At 40.6% G+C, this 13,612-nt stretch overlaps 1 protein-coding gene across 3 annotated transcripts in view; it reads left to right on the forward strand.

Moving 5' to 3' along the window:
* The window catches only part of Kntc1 (kinetochore associated 1), a 79,571-nt gene that overhangs the window by 17,665 nt on the left and 48,294 nt on the right, over positions 1-13,612 (forward strand). For all 3 annotated transcript variants that reach the window (XM_070024798.1, XM_070024797.1, XM_070024796.1), the window contains exons 13-26: positions 912-1,010; positions 1,560-1,603; positions 1,948-2,013; positions 2,367-2,442; positions 3,407-3,532; positions 3,615-3,704; positions 5,355-5,408; positions 6,552-6,613; positions 8,791-8,902; positions 10,253-10,396; positions 11,606-11,662; positions 11,754-11,855; positions 12,532-12,651; positions 12,752-12,895. In XM_070024798.1, the coding sequence (XP_069880899.1) occupies positions 912-1,010; positions 1,560-1,603; positions 1,948-2,013; positions 2,367-2,442; positions 3,407-3,532; positions 3,615-3,704; positions 5,355-5,408; positions 6,552-6,613; positions 8,791-8,902; positions 10,253-10,396; positions 11,606-11,662; positions 11,754-11,855; positions 12,532-12,651; positions 12,752-12,895 (1,296 nt within the window). The remainder of the gene's footprint in view (positions 1-911; positions 1,011-1,559; positions 1,604-1,947; positions 2,014-2,366; positions 2,443-3,406; positions 3,533-3,614; positions 3,705-5,354; positions 5,409-6,551; positions 6,614-8,790; positions 8,903-10,252; positions 10,397-11,605; positions 11,663-11,753; positions 11,856-12,531; positions 12,652-12,751; positions 12,896-13,612) is intronic.

The following is a 13,612-nucleotide window of genomic DNA, read 5'->3' on the forward strand; positions in this document are numbered from 1 at the left end:
CCGGTTTTCTGAATGGTTTATTGGAGATAGGAGTCTCACGGACTTTCTTGCCCAGGCTGGTTTTGAACCACGATCCTCAGATCTCAGCTTCTGAGTAGCTAGGATTACAGGGGTGAGCCACCATAGCCCAGCTTTCCATTCCATTTTAAAAGAATGAATATGAAATGTGGTTCCACATTTTAAACAGCATTTTATATATTTAATATAAATGTATATCTTTTTAAAAGTGCTTGTTAGAGCCAGTTGCCACGGTACATGTCTATAATCCCAGTTCTACAGTAGTATAGGCAGGGGGAGCATGAGTTTGAGGTCTGTAGAGGTTAGATAAAAGAGTTCAAGGCCAGTGTGGGCTATAGCGAGATACTTTGTCTCAAAAAACCAAGGGCTTATGATGTAGCTCAGTGGTAGAACATTTGTCCTAGGTTCAATCCCCAGCTTTAGAGAATGGAGAAGAAGTGTTAATTATAGTGATTTTTATAAATTGCTGGACAGGAATTATGATCACCTCAATACAAACAGTTAACTTAGGCACATGAATTTTCATTGGACAGATATAGAAGGTAGAAGAAAATATGACTTTATATGTAACATTTGAATAACAGTAACAAGAATATTTATTTGTAAAGGGTTTTTTTTTGCATTAGGCGTTTTTTGTATTTTTTTTTACTATAAAGATACTGTACAGAGGGGTTACAGTTACATGAGCAAAGTAATGAGTACATTTGCTATCCAGCATTGTTACCTCCTCCTTTGTTTTTCCCCCACCATCCCTTCCCTCCCCACATCCCCAACTCCTCTCTTCCCCCTGTATTTAGTATTATAACAAATGGTTTAATATTTCAATTTGAACTCCTGTTCCATGCTTGTAGTTTATAGTGACACTAAATTAATTGCTTTTTTGTTTCTCTTAGATGAAAAACCTGATGGTTTATTCATTACCTACAATGGAAATACTATATTCTTTGGAAGTATCTAGTGTTTCCTCTTTGGTTCAGACAGGAATTAGCACAGTAAGTTTATGAGTATTTTAAACTACTTTTTTTTTTTGTATTCCAGATGTTTATTTTTGTATCCATGTACTCTTATATGCAACAATAGACATTGCTTTTCAAATACTTCATTTGTGACTATGCTTTAAACTACTTTTTAATAAGAAATGTTTTTTCCATTAAATTATTGTTGTTTTAGAGAGATAAAACTGTGTTTTAAAAGCTTAAGAGTCAGCAAAGCATGACTGGAACTTACTAGATTACCCAGATTGATTTTATGTGTATACCTGTGTGTATTTATTTTCTACTATTAAGTAGTTGTGCAGAGGGGTTACAGTTCTAAAATTCCCTTTTTTTTCTTCTTTTTCTCCATTTCTAACGACACGTTTTCTCCTTTGAACTAGTAAGTAATCTGTATGGTGTTACCTCAAGACCATGAGAAAATCCTTTTTCTCAGCAGTTCTCCCCCCCTTATGAGTAATTGTTGTGTGAACCATTTGTTATTCTAGTAGTTATAGAATGTACTGCTTTTATATTTGAATTTTAGTCATAATTTTGTTACTATTATAGGATACTATATACCTTCTGGAAGGAATATTCAACAGTGATCCAAAGTAGGTCATGCTTTTTTTTTTAAAATCAGATAAGTTGTTAAATAAGAACTAAGTTAAGATTGATTTGTTAAGTCGGGCATGAGTGGGTGGCTCACACCTATAGTCCCAGCTACTTGGGAGGCTGAGATCTGAGGATTAAGATTCAAAGCTGTCCTGGGCAGAAAAGTTCCTGTGAGACTCTATCTCCAATTAATCACTCAGAATCCAGAAGAGGAGCAGTGGCTGTAAGTGGTAGAGTGCTAACCTTAAGGAAAAGAGCTCAGGAACAGTACCCAGGCCCCATGACCAACAGCAACAAAAATCACCTCATTTACAATGACACATAAAATTTTGTCTTTTTCCAGCATGCCTGAAGATTCTGTGTGTGTCTTGGTAGTCAGGTATCTTACGGAAGCTTTACCAGAAAACAGGTAACATTACACTTTTTTTTTTTTTTTTTTTTGGTCGGTCGTGGGGCTTGAACTCTGGGCTTGGGTGCTATCCCTCAGCTCTTCAGCTCAAGGCGAGCACTCTACCACTTGAGCCACAATGCTACTTCTGGTTTTCTGTGGTTTTATTGAAGATAAGAGTCTCATGGACTTTCCTGCCCGGGCTGGCTTTGAACCACGATCTTCAGATCTCAGCCTCCTGAGAAGCTAGGATTATAGGCATGAGCCACCGGCGCCCGGCACATTACACTTTTTTTTGTGCCTTGCTCCTTGGTGAAAATCTCATATTCCCTGATTACCAACCATTTGACAAAATTTCTTTTCCAACATGTTAGATTGAGTCGGTTACTGCACAAGCACCGATTTGCAGAAGCAGAGAGCTTTGCCATTCAGTTTGGACTGGATGTTGAGGTGAGCATTCATGCACTCAATTTCTTACTAAACAGACATTTCTTGGTGTCCTAAAGGCTGAGGAAACATAAGTAGGTCTGTTGAAAATTTGGTGTGATCAGGTTTGTAATGAAGACATGTTTGAAGCAGAATAAGAATTCAAAGGAAAGAGTGAGGCAGACTGAAAGAAGCAAAAAGTCGGAAAACCATGAAAGAAATGAGGGGAATGAGTGGAGAAACAGTAGAAAAAATCCTTTGATGTCTTGTTTTGAGGCAGGGAGATACTCCATAGCCCAGGATGGTCTTGAACCTCTGATCCTCCTATCTCAGCTTCCTGAGTGCTGGAATTATCGGTACATACCACAATGCCCAGCTAGAAATTTCTTCTTCTTTTTTTTCTTTCTTTTTTTTTTTTTGCCGATCGTGGGGCTTGAACTCTGGGCCTGGGTGCTGTCCCTCAGCTCTTCAGCTCAAGGCTAGCGCTCTACCACTTGAGCCATAGCGCCACTTCTGGCTTTTTCTGCTTATGTGGTACTGAGGAATTAAACCCAGGGCCTCGTGCATGCAAGGCAAGCATTCTACCACTGAGCCACCTTCCCAGCCCTAGAAATTTCTTCTTTTTAAAGGCTAACTAGTATTCTATTATATATATAATAGAATATATACATAATACTATATATATAAAAAACACTATACCTTGTGTATCCATTTATGGACAAGACAGTTTGCTCTTTTAATAAAATTATATAAAACTTTGTACACAGCTTGACACATCTAGTAAGAACTCAGAAATGGTTTTTGTGATTCCTAGTCATCTAGATTACCTTCCAGATATCTGTTAGCTTCTTCAAGCCTTATTCCTGAATGACCTGAGGATTCACCTTTTGTTCATAGTAGCTTGTCCTATACAAATTGCTGCAAAAATAAGATATTCTCAGCCATTATCCTACTTCAAGTCACTTGATTTGTCATGTTTCTTTTACAGCTTGTTTACAAGGTAAAATCCAATGATATATTGGAGAAACTGGCTTTGATTTCTGTGGATACCAGTGAGCAGACCAAATGGCAGCAGCTTGTGGATAAGGCCAAGGAAAATCTACATAAAATCCAGGTGTGTTTCCTACCCATTAAGTATTCAGGATCGATGTGCTGGTCCATATCAAGTTGCCTCACTGTCTGCATTTGTGAGACAGGATGATGAATTTGTGGTCAATTACTGCCTGAAGGCCCAGTGGATAACTTACGAAACAACCCAGGAAATGCTTAATTATGCCAAAACCAGGGTGAGTTGGTTTGTTTTCTTTCTTCTCTTTTTAGAAAAAAATTTACTTTTATTTCTCATAATTCTCTCACCTCAAATACCATCAAATACTTTTTATTTTTTCCTTGCCAGTTTTGAGGCTTGAAATCAGGGCCTGGGTACTGTCCCTGAGTTTTTTGCTTAAGGCTAGCTCGCTACCACTTGGGCCACAGCACTACTTCTGGCTTTTTCTGTTTATGTGGTGTCGAGGAATTGAACCCAGGGCTTCATACATGCTGGGCAAGCACTCTACCACTATCCGAACCAAATACTTTTTTTTTTTGGTCCGGTCGTGGGGCCTGAACTCTGGGCCTGGGCGCTGTCCCTCAGCTCTTCAGCTCAAGGCTAGCGCTCTACCACTTGAGCCACAGCACCACTTCGGCTTTTTTTTTCTTTTTGCTTATGTGGTGCTGAGGAATCGAACCCAGGGCCTCAGGCATGCAAGGCAAGCGCTCTACCACTGAGCCAACTTCCCAGCCCCCCAAATACTTTTTTTTAACTTTGATTTTATTTATTTTTTGTTTGTTTGTCTCAGTACTGGAGCTTGAACTCAGGACTAGGGCAAGGTCCCTTGGGCTTTTTTTTCTCAAGGCTAGTGCTTTGCCATTTGAGCCACAACTCTGCTGCTAGCTTTTTGGTGGCTAATTGGGATGAATGTTTTCTTTTTTATATAGCTCATTGAAATTTTTCTTTTTTAATTTGCTTGTTTTTCTATTTTTGTGTTTTTTGTTGTATTTTGTTTTCTTCTTACAGTACAGTGGTTCGGACTCAGGGTGTCATGCTTGCTAGCCAGGCATGCTACCGCTTGAGCCACACTGCTTACCTGGGTCATGGCGCTTCAACTCAGGGCCGAGCGCTGTTCCTAAGCTCCTTTGCTCAAGGAAAGCTCTCTACCAGTTAAGCCACAGTGTCACTTCCAGTTTTCTGGTGGTTAATTGGAGATAAGAGCATCATGGGGACTTTTCTGCCAGGCTGGCTTCCAACTGTAATCCTTAGATGTGTGCCTCCTGAGTGGCTAGGATTATAGGTGTGAGACTGACGCCCAGCTCTTTCACATAATGTTTACTGTTGTAAATAATGCCAGTTTTATGGTGAGTTGTTCCCCTCAATTGCCTGTGAGTATAATTTCTAGTTATATTTCTTGAGATCAGGAATTGACATAGTAGGCTGTGATGACCAGTTTTCATATATGCTTTTTTTTTTTTTTTTTTTCTTGTGGGTCATAGTCCTGAACTCTGGGCCTGGGCACTGTCCCTCAGCTCTTCAGCTCAAGGCTAGTGCTCTACCACTTGAGCCACAGAGCCACTTCTGGTTTTTTTTGTTTATGTGGTACTGAGGAATCAAACCCAGGGTCTTGTGCATGTGAGGCAAGCACTTTACCACTGAGCACCTTCCCAGCCCTGGTTGTTTTTTTTGTTGTTGTTTGTTTGTTTTTTAAAGCATGATTCCTTTTTTATATAATGGCATATATCTTTCAGATTTTGTTCATTTCAAACCTAAATTCAGTTTATTACAGAAGGTAATGTTTTCTAGCAATAGTACACAGAAACTTGTCCTCTTATATAAAAACCCTAATAGCAGATATTCTCTCTGTGTTTTTTTATTGTTTTTCTTTTTTACTGTGCATTCTTAGCTTTTGAAGAAAGAAGATAAGACTGCTCCAGCCTATTCCGATGGTTTGATAGAGGTAACAACATTAGATTGATAGATTAATCGGGGGATAAAGGTATGCCAATGTTTTTCCTTTCAAAATAGGTTTGTAATCCTTCAAGAGCAAGATGCCATAGGTATATATTTCTTCCAGAGTAAGTTACCATTTTAATACTTCACTTTCTGCATTATCAGAATAAGGCTATTAATATTTACCTTACACTGTTGTTTTGAGGTCAGAGAAGATAATTTCTATAAATCACTTTGCATAGTACTTAATACCTGATTAGGCACTTGAGAAAATATAAACTGGCGATATTTATGATGGTGTATATACATAGTGCAGGCATATGAGCATGTAAATTCTCAATATAACTGTTAAGTACAATCCAGCTACATTTTTCCCAGATGGGCACTGGTAGTACATGGGGACATTGATTTTAATTGATGTATTTAATTAATTATTTATCCCTTTCTAGTTAATGTGAATGGAATGTCTTTATTATTCTATTTTATTATTCTATTCCATTTTATTATTCTATTCTGTTGTTCTCAGTGTGTGTGTCAAAGGTAGTTGTGTTGATGGGAATTGATCTATAATATGAAATAAAATGAGCATGTGTATAAGACTTCTGAAATAGGGCTAGGAAGGTGACTCAGTGGTAGAGCGCTTGCCTTGCATGCATGAGGCCCTGGGTTCGATTCCTCAGCACCACAAAAGAAAAAAGAAAAAAGCTGGAGGTGACGCTGTGGCTCAAGAGGTAGCGTGCTAGCCTTGAGCTGAAGAGCTGAGAGACAGCGCGCAGGCCCAGAGTTCAGGCCCCACGACTGGACCAAAAGGAAAAAAAAAAAAAATTCTGAAATAGAATTACTCCAGGTTGGGGTTGTATTTTAATTTTTGTTTTTTGGTTGTTTTTTTTTTTTTTTTTTGGTCTAGTTGTAGGGCCTGAACCGCTGTCCCTCAGCTCTTCAGCTCAAGGCTAGTGCTCTACCAATTGAGCCACAGCGCCACTTCTGGCTTTTTTCTTTTTGCTTATGTGGTGCTGAGGAATCGAACCCAGAGCCTCATGCATGCAAGGCAATCGCTCTACCACTGAGCCACCTTCCCAGCCCCTGTATTTTAATTTTTAATACTATTGCATACAATATTTAGATTGCCAATTATTTTTTGTTATTATAGGTGCTAAGGGCTCATGCAAAATTGACTACTTTTTATGGGGCATTTGGACCAGACAAATTCAGGTATGTACATTCCTTTTTTTTTGCGGGGGATGGGAGAGGGTTCTGGTTGTGGGGCCTGAACTCTGGGCCTGGGCGCTGTCCCTCATCTCTTCAGCTCAAGGCTTGTGCTCTACCAATTGAGCCACAGCGCCACTTCCGGCTTTTTGCTTTTTGCTTATGTGGTGCTGAGGAATCGAACCCAGGGCCTTAGGCATGCAAGGCAAGCACTCTACCACTGAGCCACCTTCCTAGCCCTGTACATTCCATTTTTAATTTTTAGATTATAATTCAACAGTTTCAAATTTCTGTCATGAAGAGAGGATGAGTTGGACACTGGTGGCTCATGCCTATACCCCTAGCTACATAGGAGGCTGAGATCTGAGGATACTGATTCCAAGCCAGCTCAGACAGGAAAAGTCTATGAACCTCTTATTACCAATTAACCACCAAAAAGTGGGAAATGGAGTTGTGACTCAAGTGATTGAGAACTAGCCTTGAGCAAAAAAGCTCAGAGACAGGGCCCAGACCCTGAATTTAAGCCCCAGGATTAACAACAAAAAAGCAAAAAAAAAAAAAAAAGGAAAAGAGAGAGGAGGAACTAGGATATTCAAATGGCCAAAAAAAAGTTTTAGAACATTGTTTTCAGGGCTGGGATTGCAACTCATATGGAAGATTACGTAGCCAACAAAGACCCCTGAGTTAAAACCCAGAATGGCCAAGGGGAAAAAAAAATTAATCTAACTGGACACTGATGGCTCATACCTATAATACTATCTACTTGGGAGGCTGAGATAGGATTGTGGTTTGAGGCCAGCCTAGACAAATTAAAGGTCTTCAGACCCCTTCTTTTACCAATATCTTTTTTTTTTTTTTTTTGGTCGGCCGTGGGGCTTGAACTCTGGGCCTGGGCGCTGTCCCTCAGCTCTTCAGCTCAAGGCGAGTGCTCTACCACTTGAGCTACAGCGCCTCTTCCGGTTTTCTGGTGGTTTATTGGAGATAGGAGTCTCACATTCTCTCCTGCCCGGGCTGGCTTTGAACCTCGATCCTCAGATCTCAGCCTCCTGAGTAGCTAGGATTCAGGCGTGAGCCACCAGGGCCCAGCATTTTACCAATATCTTGATGTGGTGATATAAGCCTGTCATTCTAGCTTTCTGGAGGCAGATCCTAGCTCAGATTCATGACGAAGCTAGAAGCTAGATCCTACCTCCCATATAACCAGTGCAAAAAGGGGCTGGAGGTATCATTTATGAATAAAATTTCTGGTACTGAGTCTTGAATTCAAACTCTTATGTTCTTGCTTAGCTTTTTCTTTTTTTATTTTATTTTATTTTATTTTATGTTATTATTTTTTTTTTTTTTGGGTCCAGTCGTAGGGCCTGAACTCTGGGCTGGACACTGTCCCTCAGCTCTTCAGCTCAAGGCTAGTGCTCTACCACTTGAGCCACAGCGCCACTTCCGGCTTTTTTCTTTTTTCTTATGTGGTGCTGAGGAATCGAACTCAGGGCCTCATGCTTGCAAGGCAAGCGCTCTTCCACTGAGCCACCTTCCCAGCCCCTTGCTTAGCTTTTTCTACTCAAGGCTGCTCTACTACTTGAACCACACCTCTACTTCTGGCTGGTTAATTGGAAATAAGAGTCTTCCACATTTTTCTGCTTGGAAAGATTTTAAGCCTTAATTCTGAGAACTGTCTCCTGAGTAGCTAGGATTACAGGCATGAGCCACTGGCACCCAGTTGTTTTTAACTTACTTTGTAACCAGGATGACTACAAACTTAGAATTTTCCTACTTCAGCTTGTTCGCAAGTGCTGAGATTACAGCATGTTCTACCATACTGGTCATATTGTTTTGTTTTTTATTTTATGACAAAAAGAACTATTTGAAATATATTATTATACCCACTTGGAAGGTATAGTATTTCTTCTTTTTTGTAAGTTGTAAGGCTTGAAGTTAGGTCTGGGCGCTGTCCCTGAGCCCTCTCTGCTCAAGGCTAGCACTCTATCACTTTTAGCCAGAGCACTACTTCTGGTTTTCTGGTAGTTAATTGGAGATAAGAGTTTCATGGTTTTTCCTGCCCAGGTTTGCTTTGAATCACAATCCTCAAATCTCAGTCTCCTGAGTAATTAGTATTATAGGCATGAGCCAGTGTCCAGCTTAGAATGTATAGTTTTACTATTTCTTTCCTTTGATTTCCCCTGCAGCGGTAGTTCTTGGATCGAATTCCTGAATAATGAAGATGATCTTAAAGATATCTTTTTGCAGCTAAAAGAAGGAAACATTATGTGTGCTCAGTATCTTTGGCTTCGACATCGGGTAATTCAACTTTGTACTTTATTCTTTATTTTTTTTGGGGGGGTGGGGGTGGCTAGTCCTAGGGCTTGAACTCAGGGCCTAAGCACTGTCCCTAAGCTTCTTTTGCTCAAGGCTAGCATTCTACCACTTGAGCCACAGTACCATTTCCGGCTTTTTCAGTTTATGTGGTACTGAGGAATCGAACCCAGGGCTTCATGCATGCTAGACAAGCACTTTACTACTGAGCCACATTCCCAGCTGATTTTTGAGTGGTTAATTGTGGATGAGTATCATGTGGGAGCTGGGAAGGTGGCTCAGTGGTAGAGCGCTTGCCTTGCATACATGAGGCCCTGGGTTCGATTCCTCAGCACCACATAAGCAAAAAGAAAAAAGCCAGAAGTGTCGCTGTGGCTCAAGTGGTAGAGCGCTAGCCTTGAGCTGAAGAGCTGAGGGAAAGCACCCAGGCCAAGAATTCAAGCCCCACGACCAGACCCACCCCCAAAAAAAAAAAAAAAAAAAAAAAAAAAATATATATATATATATATATATATATATATATATCGTGGACTATTCTGTCCAGGCTGGCTTTAAATCACGATCCTTAGAATTCAGCCTCCTGGGGCTGGGAAGGTGGCTCAGTGGTAGAGCACTTGCCTTGCATGCCTGAGGCCCTAGGTTCAATTCCGCAGCACCACATAAGCAAAAAGAAAAAAAAGCCGGAAGTGGCACTATGGCTCACGTGGTAGAGTGCTAGCCTTGAGCTGAAGAGCTGAGGGACAGCGCCCAGGCCCAGAGTTCAGGACTCACAACCGGACCCAAAAACAAAAAAACAAACAAAAAAAAAAACTCAGCCTCCTCAGTAGCTAGGATTACAGGTATAAGCCACCAATGCCCAGCTAAGATCTCATCTCTTAAATACATACATACATACAAACATACATACATACAAACATACATACATACATACATACATACATACAATTGTACAAACATACTAAGTAAGTAAAATTGTTCATACAGATTTCCCTTACTCTTGGCTGATACTGACATAAAACATTAGGTCCAAAAAGTATCTTGGTATTATGCTGCTAATGGATGTATACATTGCTGGTTAATGTATATGTTAGCACCCCCAGTTTTATGTTCCTTAGAACTGCCAGTTCCCATGCTATATAATTTATTTGTTATTCATGATTAGCTATTTCATGGAATTATAGCCTCCTACTTGACTTGTTTGTGCAGAGTTAATCATCTTTTGCAAGCATTGTTAAGAGAAGACAACCTCTGAATATAAGAGATCTTTGTCTTTGGGGAGACCGTTGGATTACATTGGTCAGTTAACCCTTAATTTTTGTATTTTGTAAAATTTAGGCAAACTTTGAAAGCAGGTTTGATGTGAAGACCCTTGAGAATTTGCTCAACTCAATTTCTACACCAGTCTGTCTGCAAAGACTTTGTCCATGGCTTAAAAATGATGTGATTCCGTTTGTGAGAAGGACTGTGCCTGAAGGACAGGTGAGTTTCTACCCATGCCCTCTTTTTTTTTGAGGGGGGTCCGGTTGTGGGGCCTGAACTCTGGGCCTGGACGCTGTCCCTCAGCTCAAGGCTAGCGTTCTACCACTTGAGCCACAACACCACTTCCGGATTTTTTTTTTTCTGCTTATGTGGTGCTGAGGAATCGAACCCAAGGCCTCAAGTATGCAAGGCAAGCGCTCTACCACTGAGCCACTTTCCCAGCCCCCATGCCCTCTTTTTTATATTACTTCATTGATGGTGATGTCATGCTAACATAATTTTCTTTTTTTTTTCCTTTTTTTTTTTGTCAGTCCTCTGGGCCTAGGTGTTGTCCCTGAGCTTCTTTTGCTCAAGGCTAGTGCTATACCATTTGAGGCACAGCACCCCTTCTGGCTCTTTCTGAGTACTTTATTGGAGATAAGAGTCTTATGGAGGGCGGCTGGGAAGGTGGCTCTGTGGTAGAGCGCTTGCCTTGCATGCCTGAGGCCCTGGGTTCGATTCCTCAGCACCACATAAGCAAAAAAGAAAAAAGCCGGAAGTGGCGCTGTGGCTCAAGAGGTAGAGCGCTAGCCTTGAGCTGAAGAGCTGAGGGACAGCACCCAGGCCCAGAGTTTAGGCCCCACGACCGGACCCCCCCCCCAAAAAAAAAAAAAAAAAAAAAAGAGTCTTATGGACTTTCCTGCTCAGGCTGGCTTCAATCCTCAGTTCTCAGCCTCCTGACAGCTAGTACTACACGCGTGAGCCACCAGTGCCTGGCTTTACTCAGTCCTTTCGTGTTTTCTTTAAAAGTTGTAGAGCTGGGCTGGGAAGGTGGCTCAGTGGTAGAGCTCTTGCCTTGCATGCATGAGGCCCTGGGTTCGATTCCTCAGCATCACAGAAGCAGAAAAAAAAAGCCGGAAGTGGCACTGTGGCTCAAGTGGTAGAGTGCTAGCCTTGAGGTGAAGAGCTGAGGGACAGCGCCCAGGCCCAGAGTTCAGGCCCCACGACTGGACCCAAAAAAAAAAAAAAAAAAAAAGATCTAGAACTTAGCTAGCATTTGTGAGGCCCTAAATTTTCCCTGAGTGCTACTATAAGTAGATTTTTAATATGATTATATTATTAAGGTAAATAAATAGGTCTTTTAAAAAAGATAATCTAAGAGTTTTTAAAATTAAAATTTCAGTAACCAAGTATTAATAATTGTGTTTTAAAATAATATCTCTGTTTTAGAAAATACTTGCAAAATGGCTGGAGCAGGCAGCCAGGAACCTTGAATTGACTGATAAGGTACCGCCAGTCTAGTTTCACATGAAAAAGACATTTTACCTCCTCTCAACAGCATCAAACTGTTCTTAATGATTCATAATATTTTTTAAAGGCAAACTGGCCGGAAAATGGACTGCAGCTGGCCGAAGTATTTTTCACAGCAGAAAACACAGATGAGCTGGGCTTGACTTCCTCTTGGCATTGGATTTCCCTGGTATGATTCAAAACCAGACCTTTGGCGTGGACATGGAATGTTCTTGTTGGACAGTTTGTCTCCATATCTAAAGAGAGATGTATTGGGATATATCTACATACGTTTCCTATTATATCCCTCTCCCTTTTATTTTTTTCCTTTCAAAATCCTAAAGAAAGAGAATTTCCTTTTTTCCTTTCCTTTTTTTTTTTTTTTTTTTTTTGTCTGTCATGGGGCTTGAACTGTGGTCTTGGGTATTATCCCTCAGCTCTTCAGCTCAAGGTGAGCGCACTACCACTTGAGCTACAGCACCACTTCCGGTTTTCTGGTGGTTTATTGGAGATAAACCACCAGACCCCCACCAAAAAAAAAAAAATCCTATTTTTTCACATATAATGTTAGGAAGTATTTTCCTTGTATATCTGGTTGTGATCTGTATGGGTAGATGGGGTGTTGATGAGGATCTAAACAAGATTTATGCACAAACACATATTTGGATTCTGAAAAATGTAAACTTTTGGGTTCCAATTTATGTTCATTTATAGTAGGTAAGCTTCAAGCATAATTCCAAGGTATAATTTTCCTCTTATGTATAGTCATTATCATTCCTTACTTTCCTTGAAATAAGTTTGACTCTGTTCCCTTCTCACGCTTCTATTTCATATCCTTAACCACCACTTTAACACTTTTGTCTTAGAAGGATTATCAGAACACGGAGGAAGTATGTCAGTTACAGACTTTGGTGAAAAGCTTGAGAGAGCTGATCACACTGCATAGGAAATACAACTGTAAATTGGCCCTGTCTGATTTTGAGAAGGTAAAACTCCACTCACAAGCGTTACTTTGTTTATTATATTTAGGTATACCTAGAATCTGCATTTATATTATATTTTTTTACTTTGTCATCCCTTATCCAGGAAAATGCAACCACGATAGTGTTCCGAATGTTTGATAGAGTGTTGGCTCCACAGCTCATTCCCTCTGTTCTGGAGAAGTCCATCCGGGTTTACATGAGAGAGCATGACCTACAGGAGGAGGAGCTTCTCTTGCTCTACATAGAGGTGATGTTTCCTTTAGATCCAGCTTATTTCTCAGATTCACATAGCCCGTCATTGTATATTCTGTTTCAGTCTTTAATGAGTATCATGCTTTGGGCCCTTCTTTTATTGAATAAGAGCATGGGTTAAATTAGGTGGCTAAATACCTACAATCTTAGTGACTTGAGAGGCTGAAATAGGATTACAGTTTGAAGTCAGCCTTATAGACAAATGGTATTTGTTCATCCTTGTATTCTAACTACCCAGGAAGATGAGACCTGGAGCATCTCTGGGGGCAAGAAAATCCCAAGATTCCATTTCTAAATACCTAGCCAAACATTGGGCTGGAATTGTGTTCAAGCACAGCCTTGAGTTCAAACTATGATTACAGAGAAAAGATAAAAACAGCCAGGTGCTGGTGGCTTATATCTGTAAATCCCCACTAATCAGGAGGCTGAGATCTGAGGATTGTGGTTCAAAACCAACCTGGGCAGGAAAGTCTGTGAGATGGAGGGAAGAAGGAAGGAAGGAAGAAAAAGAAAAGTTGAGGGAAGGAAAGAAAGAAAATGGATTAGTTCCATCTTTTTTTTTTGGGGTGCGGTTGTGGGGCCTGAACTCTGGGCCTAGGCACTGTCCCTCAGCTCTTCAGCTCAAGGCTAGCGCTCTACCACTTGAGCCACAGGGCCACTTCCAGCTTTTTTCTTTTTGCTATGTGGTGCTGAGGAATCGAACCCAGGGCCT

This window comes from Dipodomys merriami, unplaced genomic scaffold (assembly GCF_024711535.1).
Source record: "Dipodomys merriami isolate MVZ:Mamm:240054 unplaced genomic scaffold, mDipMer1.0.p SCAF_163, whole genome shotgun sequence".
NCBI classification, from domain to species: domain Eukaryota; kingdom Metazoa; phylum Chordata; class Mammalia; order Rodentia; family Heteromyidae; genus Dipodomys; species Dipodomys merriami.